At 53.3% G+C, this 18,808-nt stretch overlaps 1 protein-coding gene across 2 annotated transcripts in view; it reads right to left on the bottom strand.

Annotated features, from left to right (window-relative positions):
- The window catches only part of Prex1 (phosphatidylinositol-3,4,5-trisphosphate dependent Rac exchange factor 1), a 164,243-nt gene that overhangs the window by 131,236 nt on the left and 14,199 nt on the right, over positions 1–18,808 (bottom strand). The window contains exon 1 of one of the 2 annotated variants that reach the window (XM_063248205.1): positions 15,667–15,735. The exons of the other annotated variant lie outside the window; for it this stretch is intronic. Coding sequence (XP_063104275.1) covers positions 15,667–15,720 — 54 coding nt within the window. The 5' untranslated portion in view covers positions 15,721–15,735. Of the gene's footprint in view, positions 1–15,666; positions 15,736–18,808 lie in introns of those variants that run through there. 2 annotated transcript variants of the gene reach the window in all.

Raw genomic sequence — 18,808 nt, 5'->3', positions numbered from 1 at the left:
CTGTTGCCCTACTTGGCAAATGGGGATACTGAGGCAGAGGCCAAGTCACTTGCCTCCTGGTTGAGAGCCAGTAAGGGCTGTACTGCAAGCATCCATGATTTTGGGACCCCGGCAGGTCACAGGGAGGGATCCCAAAGTGACCTGTATCACCAAGCCCATGACAAGCCCACTTCTGTGAGGGGTGAGATTTGAACACAACCAACACATACACAAGCCGAAACTTCCTGGGGAAAGTGGGTGCCCAGGGCTCTAAAATGCTATGAAATCAAGGTCCCTGCCAGCAGAGTCCCTCCCCAGCAAGTCGCCTTAGGGGCACAGTGTGCAAACTGGCAGCCCACAGTTTGGCCCACAGACGTGTTTTGTTTGGCCCATGAATTGTTTGTTAAAAATGTGAGTAGGGTGCCAACTTTTAAAAATTGAGTGATTTCATACCCCAAACCCCACATTTCCGGCTGTTGGAAAACAGCTTCTAGAAGTCAGGAGATTTGGCAACCCTGGCCAGTGTTGCCCCCAGGAACCAGCACCTGGGCAAAGACGCAGCTTTTACAGGGACCGCTGCGGGAGAGGCCAGGTCACAGCTACCAAGCCAGACTACCAGACCCGAGTGGGTCTGAGCTCTGGCCTCCTCCCAGATGACCTTGGGCGTATTGCCCCATCAGTTTACCCATCTGTAAAACAGGCCACCCCACTGGACTGGTGACTGGTGCTCAGTAGCTGTTTATAATGGTTGCTACATTGTGTCAGCTGGAAAAGTCCAGAAGCTTAGTTAACTCAGCAGTTCTACATCCCAGGGTAGAGACGCCCTAACCCTTTACCTCTAAGATGTTGTTCATTGTGTCAACTTGATAAGTTTAGTTTAACTAAGGGACTCAGCAGGGGCCCAGGGGCTAGCAGAGGCCTCACTCTGTAAATATCCTACAAGACGAGGGCAGAGAGAAGGTGTGAGTGCTGCACCAGCCACCAGCGTAGGGCCGCTGGCCTGCAGACAGTGTAAAGGGGGGAAAGGGGCTTGTTCTCCCTCTTCTGCTCTTGTGGCTTTTGCTTCTTCTGCTGCCTTGAGCTGTTGCCCCTGTGCTGTGCCATCCTGCCTTGGAGCCGGCTGATTACGGAGTAAAACCTCCACAGGCTGTGAGCAAAATAAACCTTTCCTTCCTTAATTTTGGGCATCGGGTATTTTGTCCCAGCAACAAGAGAAAAGTAACGAAAAGCCAGCACTCAACAGATGATAAAGAACATTGCTGCCTCCCAATATCAAGGTCCCGCTCTGTAATGACAGGGATAACACTCATCCAGAGCCCACTCCAGTACAGTCAAGAGCTGGGCTCTCCCAACTCAGTCACTGTTCCCAAGAAAACCCCAAGACCACATCAAGGTATGAAACCAAGAAAAATGACAGCCTAACTTACCTCTGTGCAAAACGACACATGTGTGACTGCTCACAGCAACATTATTCAAACCAGCGGAAACCCAAATGCCACCAGCTGACACATGGAGCACCGAAATGTGGACATCCCTACCCTAGAATACGATTTGGCCGCCAAAAGGGAATTCTGACACATGCTACACCACAGCTGAACCTTGAAAACATCACGGCCAGAGAAAGAAGCCAGACGCAGAAAATTCTGCTCACATGAAACATCCAAAGCCATAGAGATAGAAAGTAGATCTGTGCTCAGGGATGGGGCTAGCTTTGACCTGCTAGTGGGTGCAGGGTTTATTTCTGGGGGGTTGAAAGGTTCCGGAATTAGAAAGTAGTGACTGTTGCACAATCCTGCGAACACAAAACATGAAAAGCCATGGACAAGGACCTGCTCACAGCGTGAATGCCACAGCACGTGAATTACATCTCAATAAAACAATAGAGAGAAACACCTGAGAGAAGTATTCTTGTGAGTCCCATTTTAGAGACAAGAAAACCAAGGCACAGAGAGACTGAGCGAGGAGGGATATTTCTCTGGATCCGCACTGTAGTGGACAGCGGACAGCACTGGACAGCGGACAGCACTGGGAGCTTCCTTACACCTGGCTGCTTTATCTGTCAGAGCAGGGGCATCTGGGTTCATAGTCCTGACCCACACAAATCGTTTCCCCCTCGGTCCCCAGTCAAAGGCCAGACTGCGATGACTCAACCTAGATGTTTCTGTGCTCCCCAAGGACCCCTCAAGTCTGGAGCATTATAGGAAGCATTACTTATTCATTTCTACGGGACCACTGTGGTATTAATAAATGATGACCTTAACCACCCATAGTGGGACCTGGCTCTCCCCAGGTGGATGAGGAGAAAACCCGGCTTTTCTGAGTCAAGTGCTGCACACGGCTGCTCAGATGTCAGTCCTGCTGGGGTCTTGGCCGGCAGCACTGTCCTGGGAGGCTGGAGGAGCCGCTTCTTAGCAGGACCACCTCCACCACACAGGACGCCTCACTCTTCAAGAGGAGCTGCTATGGGACAGGGGACCCCGGTCCACACCCTCCCGTCAGGGCCAGCAGGAGCTGAGCTGAGGGGTCTATGAACAAGCTCCTCTAAAGCCCGGTCCTCTCTGAGCATGGAGGGGACCTCAAGGGCACCTTGCAGCTGGGCGGATGAGGCTACCACTCTCCGGCGCAGCAGCCTGAGAATGAACCAAGATGCAGGAGCACAGGAGTGAGAGGGACCAGGCAGAAGAGATGGGGAAAAGGGAGCTGGAGGGCACGGGGAAGCCGTGGGCTCACAGAGAGCCCAGCAGGGCTGGAGGAAAAGCCCGGGAGACAGATAACCTGGGGGTGAGAACCAGAGCCTGGCAGCCAGGACGGGCTGGGAGGCAGGAGCTGCGGCAGGGAGGCCTTCCCTCGAGGTCCTTCCCACACCGCAGGGAGCCCCTGCCCGCCCAGGAGCCCCCATCAGTGGGCGGTGGGGGGCTTCCCAGCCAGACCGGAGCCTGCCAGGAGGAGGAGGAAGGGCTTGGAAGTGCCAAGCGGCCAGCCAGGTTGCCATGGCTACAGGGACAAAGCAAGGGGCCAATGAGAGGCCCAAGAGTGGAGTTTCCAAAAGAGGTCCCAGCTGCCTGTGGTCCCTGGGGAAGCCCCACCTCCCCCTAGCACCTAGGAACCTAGGGACACCAGGCTGTTGGCCAATGGGCACTTTCACAGGAAGGCCTGTAGGTCAGGGCTTATCCAGGTGCCTGGTAGAAAGGGCCAGTGAAAATCATGGCCCAGGAGGAGCTAGCATCAAGAATGCCCCATGAGCCCTAAGTTGCTGACCTGCCCAGGCCTCAATTTCTCCATCTGTTAAGTGGGAAGACCTCGCTGCTTGTCCCAGCTCCCAGCAGAAGGAGTTCACGTGACTGCACACTTCTTATGGCCCAGCTCTGCTCCAGGCCCATTTCCTGCCCTCTCCCCATCTTTTTCTTGGTGCCAGGGACCAAACACAGGGCCTCACTGATGCTAAGCTCACACTCCATCACTGAGCTGCACGCTCAGCCCCCACACTCCCCATCTTAACTCAGGCCTCCTCCTCCTGTCTGTAGGGAAGAACGTTTTTCTTTATTTCCAATCCATTTGAGACCAATGCTTCTGTAACATGCAATAAAAGCAAATTACCAGGAAAGAAAAGCAAAAAGACAGACTACAAGTCTAATTTCTTAAGAACTGGATTCAATCGGCATAGCTGCTGTGCCAAATGAAGTTTAAACATTTGCTCTCGGTTTCGGACTATACCTTGCCACCCATTACACTGGGGGCAGCCAATATGCCAGTACGCGGGGCAGGGGGACAGCATCACAGGGGCCAGGAACTCCAGCAGCCTGGGGTCTATTAGTCCTGCCACACCTTAGCAAAGGGCTTAACAGCCCCGTGCCTCAGTTTCCCCACCTGCAATCCAAGAATAACATCAATAGTACTGCATCTTATGGGGTTGGAGATGGGGATTCTAGGAGTGAACCCTGGGTAAGTCTTAGTGAATTTCTCCCCGTCAGCTATTACTGGACAGTGTCATCAATCATCAGGTACCAGTATCACTGTGATGCTCTTCTGTCCTTACCCTCGCCCACTAGCCACTGCCTGACATGTCACATATGCATCAGTGTCTGGCTTACAGTCTAGATACTAGAGTGTTAGGTCCATGAGGATGGGGGACGCTATCTGTCCTCTTACCTGCTGAGCACACAGCCCTGCCTAGAACCAGACCTGGTGCTTGATGGTGCCCAACAAATGGAAAGAAGCATTAGCTGGGATCCTGATTCTGCCTCATATTTGCTGTGTGACCTCAAGCAAATGACTCAACCTCTCTGAATCTCTGTTTCCTTATATTGTAGCACAAGAATAATGACAGCCTGGCTGATGTGTATAAGGAGGTCCACAGAGGGTGCTCCCTATAGCATGCTCAGTGTAAACCAATGACTTATACTGAGTTTATACATCTAGGGGCAACTATGCCCCAGGGGATATGTGGAGACATTCTTGGTTATCGAAATTGGGCAGGAGGTGCCATCCTAGGAAACAGCAGGGCTTCAAAGGAGCGGCTGGGACTGTGTAAAACAATCCACAGAGGTGGGCCAGCCAGGCACATCCCACCAACAGAGCCGGCTGCAGAACACCAGGGGATCACTGCAGCTCACCCGGAGACAGGGGAGCCAAACCTCAGAAGCCAAACCTCCTCCAAGGGAGGACCCGGAAGGGGAGCGCAGGACCAGCAACAGAGCCTGGGGCTGCAGCCACGAGACTGTGAAGGGGACGACAGAGCGACCTCATGGGCCTCAGTTCAAGTCCCTACTAAGAGAACGCTCCCAGACCCGCCGGGTTGTCAAAGGTTAACAAAAATGACAAATGCATGCACAGAGATCCACTTCTGGAAGTTTACAGACCTATGAGTCCGGGGGCTGTGTCTGCTGCCTCATGGCTTTTAAAGGCTAATAAGACGGATACAACCAATAAGGGACAGTTTAAACACACACACATACACACACACATACACACACACATGCACATGCAACACTTCCATCCATTCCATCCACCGGAATTCCACACTGCTGCTGCTGCTGCTGTATTTTATGTGAGGCGATCCTCTGCACCATTATGGAACATGATGCTGGGAGAGGCAGAGGGCAAACATGCGTGCCTGTGTGTCACCACCGATGATGGAGACCAACTTCATTCCGCATCACTGCGATTTTTTTCAATTTAAACCTGGGGGTGACTGTGCAGTTTATATGAATGTAACACACATAATATACAAGCACATGTATAACACTGTTAGCTGTGTATATAATACACATATTAGTAGAGATATACATGATATGGCACACACAGTATGTAGAGGTGATATATAATGTGTACATCCATGAACATACACATGCATATATATAAAATATATACTGCATATCCACATGTAATTATATTTTTAACTTCAAAGACACAAAAATTGGGGCCAGGGATTTAGCGTAGTGGCATAAGCACCTGCCTGGCAAGTGCAAGGTTGCGAGTTCGATCCCTGGTACCAAAAAAAAAAAAAGGCAATGATCAAAGACACAAAAATCATATACTGTAGGATTCCAGTTTATATAAAGTCCAAATACACGCAAAGCTCATTTCTGATAACAGAGATCAGAACCCTGGTCGCTTGGGGGAGCCCTGCCTGGGAGGGACCACCTGCTGGACGCTGGCAATGTTCACTTTCTGACCTACACGAGAGAGGTGTATCATGGCAGAAATTCACCACGCCACACGCTTAACGGTGTACATTCTGCACACTGGATATATGTAAACAAATTAAAATTTACTTTTATGAGGAAAAAAGGACCAATCGTGACAGGGAGCAGTTCCAGAGAGCCCCCAAATTCTATCATCCCCTCCCCCATTCCAGAGAGAGCTCTGTGCACAGGGGCCTGGGAGGGGGTGAGCTGGGGTTTTACTCCCCCAGAAAGAAGCCGAACAGGAATCAAGCCGGCCTTTGTGGTTGGCCCAGCAGAACAGGACAAAGGGCCAAATGCCAGCCCTGCTCCCCAGCCCCCCCAGGACACTGAAGCCCATTCATGTTGGAGGCTGGCCATTTCCCCAGGGCCCAGCCGCCCTCCTCTCCGGGCTGGGAACAATATTCCCTTTTTCCACCCTCTTGTCTCCCACTTCCGCATTTAATTGCAAGTTCATGGGTATTAAGTGGCCCATACAGCTGACCTAGCTCCTCCCCCACCCCAGCCCTCAAACCCTAGGCCGACAGCGCGGCTCTGTTCAGGGCCCCTCTCTGTGCCTGCTTCCTCAGGGATCTTCCCAGAGAGGAGAGCAGGGGCCTCCATCCCCAGTCACCTTCCCAAGGGACTGTTCTCACCCAGAGGACCCTGGCTTCAGGCCCAGCGGTGGCCTCTGCTATGACATCCAGGCCACCACAGGCTCTCTCCATACCTCTAACCCATCAGTGCCTGGGGAAACTGAGGCCCGCTGTCCAGCCACACCCGGTGCTGAGAGGACTTTCGGTCCTCAGCTAGCTGTGTCCTTGCCTCCACTTACAGCAGGTGACCACGGCCTTTGACCCATAATCTCTCCTCGAGCTCAGAAACTCCAAGCACACTCTGAGCTCATCCAGGGACCTGGAAGGGTTGGGGAGAGGTCACCTAAGCCAATCTCCTGTCTTTCTTACAAACTCACTTCTCTCTTCTGGGGCTCCCTACTGCCCAAAAGTCCCCAAGTCTGTTGCATCTGCCCTGAAAGTCTCTGCCTCCACTAGGGAGTCCCGCTCCGCTGCCCACCATGGTCCTCCACAACAGGTCCAGTCTGACACCCAGCTCCATCTCCAGCCTCCGTTTGTCTCCTTCTGTCTGGTCACCGGACACTGAAGTAGCCACCAGCCCAGCCTCCTCAGTGCACCTGACAGGTGACTCATAAAGCACATCGCTCTGCTTAGAAGTCCTCATGGCATCTGGAACCTCACGGGAAGTCCCTGCTCCTCCCCTGCGGCTGGCAGGCCCTGCGTCACTGCGCTGACCCGACCCTCCTTAACTCACCCCCTCCCCACCCCATGGCAGCACCCCAGGCTCTCCATTGCCAGTTCTCACACTCACACGCGGCCAAGTTCTTTCCACCTCCTGGCCTTTGCAGGGACCCACTGAAATGCGCCCGAGAGTCACTTGCAGGCTCATGAAAAGCAGATCACGAGCTGGGACGTGGTGGTGGTTGCCCGTAATTCCAGCACTCTTGGAGGCTAAGGCATGAGCTCACCCTGGGCAACTGAGTGACTTGGCAAGAGGCTGTCTCAAAATAAGAAAGAACAGGGGATGCAGCTCAGTGCAAATGCCCTGGGCCCACAAGCGCAAGGTCATGAGTTTGATCCCCGGTACCAAAAAAAAACAAACAAACAAACAAAGACCCTGGGCTCAACCCTGGTACCACACCCACACACACAAGCAGATACTGACACAGTGGGTCTGGGGGTGAGGCCAGACCCTCACTCGCAGTGATGCTCTCAGTCCCCAGAGCACACCTGAAGGAGGGACAGGTTCTAAAGGGCATTGATCCATAGCAGGTGCTCGATAAAATTTATCTCCCATTTCTATCCTCTGCTAAATCAGACTACAGGAAACAGTGCGCATCTAATCCTTCTAGTGGGACACAAACTGAATCTCTTTACTTAAATTGGTAAACATAAGTAAAACTGAAATTTTAAAAACTAGCAGCTATCATTTCTTGAGCACCCACATATTTTCTTCCATGTACCTCAAGTCCCCCCTGCACACTGGGTTGGGAGACCCCAAATCATCAAGGCAGAGGCCCCGCCTATGGGGACAGAGGTGTGATGGAAAAGCAAAGGACCCCCCAGACCCGCAGCCCCATCTGCAGCGTCTGAGGAATGAACATGCAGCACCTCTGCTCTGCCCCGTAGCCGGCACTATTTCCCCACCTGAGAGCCCAGTTTTGTACAGCCAGGAGGCGCAAAGAGCCCAACATCGTGCGCATCCCCTAGGGGAGGCTTCTCCAGCCCCGCTGCACAGAGGCAGGCGTGAAAGGGTCCGCTAAGTGGTGAGCTTTTGCCATCCTGGGTCCTGAGCAGGGTGGGGCGGCCGCTGGAGCCCTGCCCTGCTTATCAGTGGCTGCCATGGCCTCTCACCTGATAGGATCTCCCTCTAATCTGGCTCTGCACCAGGGGCTGAGGACTGGGCCATAAAGGGGGCCTGGGGAGCTTTGATGTGGTGGAGGATGGAGCCAGCCTGACTCAGGGCCCAGCCCATGCTGGGGGAGGGGAGCACCCGAGAGGCCCAGGCCTGGGCCCCAAACCAGGCTCTATTCCTCCCTTCTGACCCTGGACAATTTGAATAAAACTATGTCACCCAGCTCTTGATATTCATCGACTCATTTAAACCTCATGGCAACCCTTGAACACCTGCATTATCGCCCTTCCCCATTTTACAGGTGGAGAAACTGAGGCACAGAGAGTCCTAGTTGTACAGCCAGGAAGTGGCAGAGCTGGACCCAAATCCAGGCTCCAATGACACCAGGGCCTGAATTCACTTATGAGTGCTTTTTCAATAGGATACCAACTATTTCTATTCACTGCTTCCTGGAAGATGGGACTTGGGCTTAACCTAGGACAGTCCCAAGCAAAGCTGCGCAGGTGGTCACTCTACTTACCACTCCACTCATCTGCAAGGACAAAGCTAACTGTGACCATAACAGTTACACCACAACACGTGTCCGAGCACGCAGGCTCAGACAGCAGAAGGAGCCCTTCCTGTGCAATGAGGTGGGTGGGGCTCCCATTTCACAGAAGAGGAAACTGAGGCTCCAAGTGGCTGCCGAAGCTCCCAGGTGAGGTCAGCCCTAAGTGGGACAGCCTCTCAGGTGGCAAAGTAGGTCAGCTCTCTACATGCCAACAGCCTAGGAACTACAGTGCATGTCAAACACAGACCTCTGTGACAGCAAATCTTAATGTGCTGACATGTGACCAGACTCTTAAGGATGTCTAAAACTGCAGGATATCTAAATGTGTTAGTTTAAAACTGGCCACTTAGTAGCCAGGTGGCCTTGAGGTGAGCCTCTGCACGTGTCTGGCCCTCATTTTCCTTAGCTATAAAATGGGCACAGCAAAATGACCTCCCCCTTGGGTTCTAACAAGCATCCTCTGGGCTCACACAGCTGAAGGACATGGTCCAGCTTGTATGAAGGACCCTCCTGCTGGACTCACCCAGTAGTAGGCACAGCCCCCTGCTTCCCATGGCTGGCTTCTGGATACCCAGGTCCCAGCTCATCAGTCTGCGCCTCCCCTGGCCACCAAACCCAAACCAGCCCCCAGCTGGCTTCAGCTTACATCCGCGTGCTGATGCCTCCTAGCTCTTGGCACCAGCAGGACCGTCCTGTGTGTCACTTGTCCTCTTTCCATCTCCCCCACCAAAATGTCAGGTCTGTGAGTGTAGGGACTTTGGTCCAGCGCTGTGTGACAGTGCTCCCGTGCAGAGCAGGACCTTAATCAGTATCCGCGGACAGAATCAAGACAGCAGAAGCCAAAATTTCTGGAGCTTACAGCACATCGGATGCAGGGTGGGACTCGGCTGTTCCCTCCGGAACAAGGGTTCCAAGAGACACTGTCACGGGGACGTGCCTGATCCGGCTGGTGACAGCGAGGATGATGCAGGGGCTTCCCTGAGAGATGCTTGCCCCAGGCCCTTGCCACTCAGCGTGTCCCTGAGCAGCAGCATCTCAGCTCTGCTGCTGGGGTTTGTTGGAAATGCAGAGGCTCAGGCCCCATCCAGACCTGCTGCTAACGGCTCCCCAGGTGGCTGCTGTGGACAGTAAAAGGGAGGGCGTCCTGCTTTAAACCCAGGATTGTCAGCATACAGGGGTATCCCTGGGAACTGAAGGCAAGCACTGCGGCCACACTCAGACAGAGCGGCTTCCCAGCACCACTGGACAGAAAGGAGCATCCAGGGAGCCCGGGTATCCTTCCTCCCTCAGGCCCGAAATAGGATCCCAGATGCCCAGCGCCGGCAGATGCAGGTGGGGGAGGGAGAGCGGGAATATGAACCCAACAGATTTGCATGGCAGACGCCCTGAGAGCCGCACCATCTGGACCCCCTTTGTGATACGAAGACGGAAAATCGCAAGAGGCGGGAACAGCCAGCAGACAGGCTGAGGGGTCAGCGGAGGTGTGTGTTGGGACAGGCAGAGCCGCCTGTCACCACCAGAACCTCCACACCCCCATCCCCCTCCCAACTGCCTACAACAGAGCCACACAGCCCAAAATGGCCCAGACAAACCCCTTCTGCAGCTCCCGGAGACTGGGTGAGACTGGGTCTCCTGGAAGTCAGGCTTTAATCCTGTAAATGGTGCATTTGGTCATGCAGGAGCCCACACCTTTCCAGCTACAATGATGCACACGTGATCCAGCCCAGCCAATCAGAGCTCAGGCCCCCAGCCCGGGGCAGCAGTGCTTGGCTCCTGTGCAGTTCATGGGTCACACAAAGGAGCACCTAGTTCCAGCTATGCCTAAGGCCCTTGCTCCTCAGTCAAGTGAACCCATAAAAGTTTTGGGGTTTGCTTTGCTCTGATTTGTTTTGTTTGCTTAAGACCTTGCTGAGTTGGAATTTCTGCACATACAAGACAAACAATCCCAAATGATCTATTCATGAAAGCACCTACCACTCACCACAGTGCTAGAACTCTGTATGTTCCTTCTTTCCTCTAGCTTGGAGCTCTCTGGGGACACACATACCATAGTTTGACTCATCTGTGTCCCTGACACCTAAAATGCAATACAGTCTCAGGAGACACGTGACAATGACTGCATGGTTCTTCCATCATCCCACAGACACCTACTGATCACCCACTGCATGGTTCTAGGTGCAAGGGTACAGTAGAGAACAGAAAAGACAAAAACTCTTGCTCTCTACAATCTTAAATTCTACTGAGGAAAGGAACAGATAACAACCAAATGAATAAAAGAGTGATAGAGAAGAGGGAAGGGACAGTACTAGACAGGAGGTCAGGGAAGGTTGCACTGAGAAAACAAGATACCTGAGCAGAAATCTGAAGAAGTAATGAGCAAATGGACACTTTGGAAGTATTCTGGACCAACAGGACAGCAAGTGCAAAGGCCCTGAGGCAGGATATGTTTGGTAAGGAGATCGAGGAAGGAGAGAATGAAACTGGTACTGCTGGGCTTGGGGGCTTTATCCGCCCTATAGCATTTACTCCAAGTGAAGTGGAAGCCACAGGAGGGTTCTGGGCAGAGGAACATGGTCTGACTTATATAAGGTGTGTGGAGAACTAACTGCCAGGGCTAGGGGTGGAAGCAGGGGCCAAGGAGGGGGCAGCTACAACAGTCCTAGTGGGAGACAATGGTGGCTAAGAGGGGTGTGAGGGGAAGATGTGGCCAGATTCCAGGTATGGAGTCACTGGAGCCAACAGGATTTCTTGATGGGCGGAAGGCAGGACAGAGAGCAAGAGCAGGGCAGAGAGAGCGCCGAATGCAGGCTGCAAGCTAAGAGGCTCGGGGTCTGCAGTGCCCACTGGACACCCAAGATGAGACGCCCAGTCGTCACCCGAACACGACGCTTGGAGGTCAGGCAGGGAGTGCACACTGGGAAATGTCAGCAGAGGGACGGCTTCTAAAGTGACTGAATGTGAGCTGGGGGCCAAGGTCTCACGCACCATCTCCATCCCACTCCCCACCCCACCAGTGCCCGGGCAGGAAACTGAGGCTCAGAGAAAGAGAGGCGATGCACAGTGACCACGGGGCAGCCCACAGAGCTGGGACGCCATGTGCTGTCCATCCAGGGCAGCTTTTCCCAAGCAGCAGGGACCTCCTCCCACCCTCTCGGAGGCTGCCAAAGACCTGCCAGGGGGAGAGGGAGCTGAGAACGTGTCTTGGCCCAAGGCGGAATGGTGACTGGCGAGACAAGTGCTGGCACCACGCGGGGCGGCCGGGCCAGGCAGCCAGCAGCGACAGCAGGACAGGGGCTTCTGTGTCCTCTCAGCCTCAGGGTTTCCCTCCTCCTCAACTCCAGGCCAGCCCAAGCCCTGAGCACCACTGGCCTCCCTGCTGGTGCCCTGTGACAGCCTGCTCTGCAGAGTGCTCCTCTCAGCCATGCCTCAGGGCTCAACCTGTGGAGACCAAGCCCGGTTCCAAACCCTTGCTCCAGCAGTGCCCAACATCAAGGCTTTGGCTGAGTTGCGGCACCTCTTCAGGCCTCAGCTTGCTCCTCTGCAAAATGGGTGGCAAACAGAAACATGCTGGTCACCGCTAGCATCACAGCTAATGCTTGCTGAGCTCTTTTACTCTGTGCCAGGCACTGGACTAGCCACAGTTTCTCACACTGCATGGCTGATGTTCAGGGCCAGACAACCCATGTGGGGTGTCCTGGGCACTTTGCGGGGTTCAGCAGCTATCCTGGCCTCTACTTATAGATCCCAGTGGCATCTTCCTCCCTGGCTAAGCCAACTAAAAATGACCCCAGACACTGCCATTATGTCCCCTATGGGGCTACACTGCCCTTCAAGAACCACTGTCCCATGCCCACCAGAATGTCCACTGCAATGCCATGAGGGCAAAGAGCTTGTCCGTGTGTCACATCTGAGGCTCAGATTTGACCTAAGTGATCTGGCTCAGCTACCCCACTGTCCTGCTTCTCAAAGGACCAGGGGAGGCTTCTGTGACCCAAAAATATCATCTACAGGTCTGGCACCTTGTTAGGGCTTATATCTAGATGTCGCCCCCACCACCAAGGCCTCAAGCGCTCATAAGTGGGGCTTTTCGGAGCTGGCTGGATCTAGGATGCACGATACTGGGATTAGGGATGTGTGGCACTGGATTAGCTCACTCTCTGCAGTTAGCAAAGTTCTGAGTGTGGGTCATGGAAGCCCTACCTGGGTGCAGGAGGCACCAATCCAAAAGTTTATCATCTGAAAGCAACAGAAAGGGGGAGAGGGAAGCCAGGCTTGCTGCCTGCCACACCATGAACTGTTTCTCTGCCGTGACCCTCGGCTACGCCACCCTGCCGTAGAGCCCCCCAACAACAGACAGAACCCTCTGCAGGCTATGAGCTGAAACAAATCTCTCCTCCGTCAACTTTGGGTACTGAGTATTCTGTCTCGGCAATGAGAAAAGTAACTAAGATACAATCACAGGTGTTCTCCAAAGGGTTATTTTTGTACGTTCTAAACTCCAGACTTGGTTCATTATTACTGATGGCACCTAGCATCAATTAAGCATTAATTATCTGCAGAGCACCACACTAAACATCTTTTGTATATCATGGCTCATTTCAGATGTACAAGGAGCCCAGGAAGCTCCATATTATTAATCCCACTTTACTGAAGACAATGACTTTCCTTGGGTCACACAGATGGCTAAAAAGGAGGAGCTGGGGCTGGCAGACCACGTGCCAAGGACTCAAACTTCAGGTCTTCAGACTCTGAAGTTCCTCCATGAGGGAGCAGCAAGCATGCACTGAGCACCTACTCTGTGCTACCAGTGGACTCAGCATCAGGCACCCACATCAAGGTGAACCCAAGGAGCACTAAGCACCTGCTCTGGGCCAACAGTGACCCAGGATCAGGGACACCGTGCTCAGGTGACCAAAGCACCTCCAACGCCAGGCAGAAAGTGATGAGGGCCCAGGACTGACGAGAAGGCCAGGGAGGACGAGGGTCACGGAGCTTAGAGGGGCAGGAATGGCTTCTCAGAGGACATATGGGAAGTAAGGGGACGGCTCAAAGTAACCCAACGTCCACGCTTTATGGGACCGTCAGGAAAGCAGACAGCGACATCTGAACAGAGTGTGGCTGAAGACAGAGCCAAGCCACACCGATCTCTGAGCCACTGCGAGGGCCCGGAGGCAGGGCTGTGCCCGGTACAGAGAGGGAAAGGCACTCAGCAGAGATGACCACAGGACCTTAGGGCCTGAGCGGTGTCTGCCTCGGCACACAGCAGATCATACTGAATTCTCTTTCAGGCTTCTGACCCAGCAAGCCTGGGAGCTCACAGGAGCCCGAGCAGGGTCCTGCACATGCCACCATCACCACCCTAAGCACAGAGGTGCACACATTGGTTGAGCAGGAAACCCAGCATTTCCTCCCTCAGCCCTCACCATTTCAAAGGAAAAAAAGGCCATCATCTGTCTTGCTCTATTATTAGTCAATATTAACTTTAAAATATTTTTAGTTATAATTAGTGCACAGTGCAAAAAAAGTACACGACAGTACAGTAAGAAAGATTCTTCTCTAGCCTCCTCCCTATTCTCAGCCCGAGGCCACCAGTGCACAGCCTGGTGTACATCCTGCAGTACCTTTCTCCACCCTGATGCGGACCATCATGCTACAGTTCTTAAATGTCCCACAAGAGCTCACGTATCAAAGACTTGGTCGCCAGCCCATGTGGATATTGGGAGGTGGTGGAGCCTTCAGGAGGAGTTAAGTCACCGGGCCATCCCCCTGACGGGACTATGGAGACCCAGCCCCTTCCTGTCTCTCTGAGCTTCCTGGCCACCGTGATGCAAACAGCCTCTCGCACTAAACATTTCATCCCCACAATGTGCTGCCGCATCACCAGTCCAACAGTATCGGGGCCAACCATGGACTCAGACTCTGAAGCCATCAGCCAAAATCAGCTGAGCCCAAATACCCTCCTTAAAGCTGATTTTCTCAGATATTCTATCAGCGTAACGGACAGCTGACTAGTACACATACCACCAGGACAGCCCTTTCTGTGCTATTTTTTTTTTTTCCTAAAAAGTAGGATCACACTCCATAACTGACTGCCACCCAGCCTTTCTTACTGGACCGTCCAGCTCGGGGCAGCCTTCATGCCCATCAACAGAGAGGAAGCGCATTCTTTTACATACCAATCCTAGACTTTTATGGACCAATGACCACGACTGTGCTTGTCAATTTTTGCATCATGAACACAACCGGAATAGACATCTTTATAATTTACAGCTTTTTCTCTTGTTTCTAGATGACAGAGACCCAAGGAAACTTATCCAAAGAGTATTGTGAGTTTTTACTTTCAAAGATGCTGCCGAACTGTTTTTCCCCAAAGACACCAGGGCTTACCATTGGCCCGGGGGCTGTTTCTGGACAACCTGCCAGCCCTGAGCTCCTGAGCAGGTGGGAGGAAACTGAGGGATGGGAGGACACAGTGACCGGCGGCCGCTCAGCAGATGTGGGGCCGTGTGCAGCCTCCTTCCTAACATACAGCCACGTCAAGAGCACCAGGCTCACCTGGGGACAGAGGGTTTGGGGACTCAGGCCATCTACCCACAGCCCCAGGCTGGACGAGGGCCTTCCTCTCAGCCCTCCCCCGCCCCTGGCTGACTTCTGGGCAGGCACCCCGCTTCTGTGATGGATTTCACACCCCGTGAAACAAAGATGCCTTTGTCACTTGGAAAGAGGAGCGGGTGCTGCCAGAACATTCTGGGTTCTGTTCATTCAACCTCCGTGTGTGGGAGGTGGAAGGCAGAGGGGGAAGAACAGGATGCTCCCCATTGGGCTGACCTCGGGGGTGGCCACGCTGGCAAGACAGAGCTGCCCCAGATGGCCAGTCACTCACTCACAAGTTCATGCCCCGTCACCCGCCGAGAGCTTACACTGTGCCCGGGTCACAGCACACACTAGAGAATGACGCCACCAACACCTTGGGAAAGCCAAGGCCAGCAACACTAATTCACACAGCCACTAACACGGGAGCACAAGGCAGGACAAGCACCTCACCTGCAGATCACCCGGCTCCAGCGGCCTCCTCAGGTTCCAGGGTGCCCTCTGCATGCGCTCCGTTCTCTTACTCTTCCTGTTACCCCTGACTTTTTCTCCTGGCTCACTTGGCAACAGCCACCCTGGCCTTCTTGTTCTCCTTGAAACGTGTCTGCCTCTGGCCCTTTGCACATCCTGTTTCCCCACGCCTGGTACACTCTCCCCCCAGAGACAGACTAAGTGGTTTTTCCTGAAGTGACTCACCTAGAAGGCCTGATTCAACCTCACACTGGGTGTCTTTAGGGAAAACCAAACACACAGCTGAATCTCCAGCAAGAAAGGACACTGCATGACACTGAACCTCCCTGGCTTCTCCTCAGTGAAACAGCATGCACCCCAGGAGGTTCCTGGGAAGCTATAGAGCTGGGAGAGGGTCCACTGAGCTCAACCCCTCAGCCAGGGGGACAGTGATGTTATCAGTGCTGCGCTAAGAGGCAGGCAGTCAGGGAAGACCTGAGGAGGCAGGACTCCAGCAAGCCCAAGGGGCACAGCATGCAGGCCAGGTGACAAGAGCTCCTTGGGACCCACAGCTGAGGGCTGGCAAAGGCTACCATGCTGGGTGGAGTCCCAGCAACGTGAAGCGGGAGCACCCTGCTTCCCTCTCTGGTCAACACCCTGGGGTCCTCCTTCTTGGACACTCAGAGGGTTCTCACCAAGACCAGGCCTGAGTCTCAGGGATGGGTCAGGGATGGGTGTGGCCAAGGCAGCCAATCAGTGCCCGAGCCCCGCACAGGGGGTGGAGCCTTCACTAACAAAGCCGCACGATGGGCTCCTGCAACTGCCCTTCTTGCTAAAGCCAGCTGTGATGGGCTTTCTGTCACATGCAACCAGTGAATCCTGATGACCAGCCAGGCCAGACAGTGTCAGGGTCCTGTAGGCCAACAGGAGGCTCTGGACAGTCCCTGACGGCCCTCCGCTACCCACAGGGAAACCCACTGCTTCCTCAGAGAGGTCTGCACTCAGGTCTCCCAGAGGAGCGGAGCACAAGAGCAGGAAGTGTGACAAACGGATGTGGGAACGCTCTGTGTAACAGCTGATGTTGCAAAAAGAAAGGAAGAAAAGAGAGTGATTGCCCACAGGCCACAGGAAATGGAAGCTGGGTAACAGCATCAGCCCCCTAAGAGAGCACCCTGTCTCCTCCATTCGGTGCACCAGAGAGACCACCCACAACTGGAAGGCGTTTCACACTCAGCGCCAGCCAGGCCAGGCAGGCACAGGAAGGCGGGCAGCTGGGTCTCCCCGAACAGCCAAGCGCCTCTCTGTCCCTTACACACAGCACCGTTCTCGTCTTCCTCAGGGAAACCTGTCACCTCCTGCTTTTCTCCAAACACACGGCCCTCTGGGTCTGGCTTTAGTTATTTTACTTTATAGAAATAATGTTTAGAAGAAACGGTCCTTTGTCCTCTTAACTATACAATTAAAAGCCAGCAGGGCCACTGTGGTGACCATAGGAGCCAGCACTAGTCTCGGTGTCAAGGACACGCTACGGAGGGGTGGCCACTGTGGCAAACTGAAGACCACAGGCCCTGTGCCCCGCAGAGCTGCGGCTGCCATTCAGCTCCAGCCAAGCACTGCCTGCTGGACTGTGAGTTCATCTCCTGATTATTTCAGAAGTCAGACAGCAGATTTTTACATGAGATTTCTACATTTTTCAATATTGGTGGCTTGTTAAAAAGATTCTTTTTCAGCACTATGCAGGGTTGTCAAAACCCGCTCAGGGGTCTGATCCAGCCTGAGGACTCCCCAGTTTGGAACCAAAGTTTTGACCTTGCATCACAGTGGTTCATTCTGTTCTACTTAGTCACATTTCCCTTGGTGGCCACCACAAGACCTGGCCCACACAAGAGGCCAAGACATGACATTTGACAAACTCAAGCACACACACACACACACACACACACACACACACACACATGCACGCACACACGCACACGCACGCATGCACACTTATGGTCACTGAAATCAAAAAGTCTGAGACAGGGACCGAGCCCAGGCATGTAGGATCCCTCCAACTTAGTTGGATGCAACCTAAAACTCGCTCTGGGCTCCCCAGGTAGTCTTAGCGCTGGATGAAAGCATTCTATCAGGGGTGGAGTGAAGACCTGGGTTTGAGTTGCATCCCAGCCCCACACTCACTCTGTATTTCAAGCCTCTGAATAGTTTTGTCCTCAGTTTCCCTTTGTAGAAAAATGAGATCAATGGAGGAAACACTGTCTCAATCCCTTCCCGCTCTGACTGCCTGATCCTAGGCTTCCAGTGCCAATGGCTGGCTGCCCTAATAAAAGCCAAAGGTCCCAAGACCAGATTTCCTCAGCCCCCTACCCTGCACTATATTGAGAAAAGAACTGACAGCACTTGAACAAAGATACACACAGTCTGCGATTTAAAAAAAAAAAGAACAGTACCTCAGCGCCAATGGGAACGGACTGGTCAGATAGTAAGGATTTTACTAGTAATGCTATTATATTACACATTAGCAGGGTTACTATTAAATTAGCATGGTATGTATTATTACTTATTGACACGATTGTTACAATGCTAGCTAATACATACGGAGTGCTTACTATGTTCCAGGCCTTGTCCTGAAAGCGTCAGGGGGCCTAATCCTCTACCTCCCTCATCAGTCTGCCAGGCGGGCACTCCTGCTGAAGACGAGGAAGAAGGTAAAGAAACATAGCTCAGCACTGGGCTACTTTCTCCCCAGTCCTGCTCCACGGGGCCAAATCCTGCCTATCCTGAACGCTGCTGCAGCCAAGCATCTAAAACAGGGCCAGGCACACAGTAAATGCTCAATAAAATGTGTGGCGTGCCTGAGGGGTAGGAACAGAGATGCCCCATTTTACAACTGAGGAAACTGAGGCCCAAGGCTCAACTCTCCAGGGTCCTGATTAGTGGTGGCACTGGGCAATCATAAACAGATCTGCTCTCTTAGTGGAGAACTTGCATGAACAACAGTCAAAACCATCAAAGAGACCGGGAGGGTGGCTCAGGCGTAGAGCACCTGCATAGCATGCATGAGACCCTGGGCTCCACTCCCTGCACTGCAAAAAATAAAACACCAAAGCAAGGGGCGAACAAGCACAGTGCTCTGGTGGGGATGGAG

The sequence above is a fragment of the Cavia porcellus genome, unplaced genomic scaffold (assembly GCF_034190915.1).
Source record: "Cavia porcellus strain 051 isolate PalLab524CR breed Dunkin Hartley unplaced genomic scaffold, mCavPor4.1 scaffold_5, whole genome shotgun sequence".
NCBI lineage: Eukaryota > Metazoa > Chordata > Mammalia > Rodentia > Caviidae > Cavia > Cavia porcellus.
This window is presented reverse-complemented; position numbering and strand designations above follow the sequence as displayed.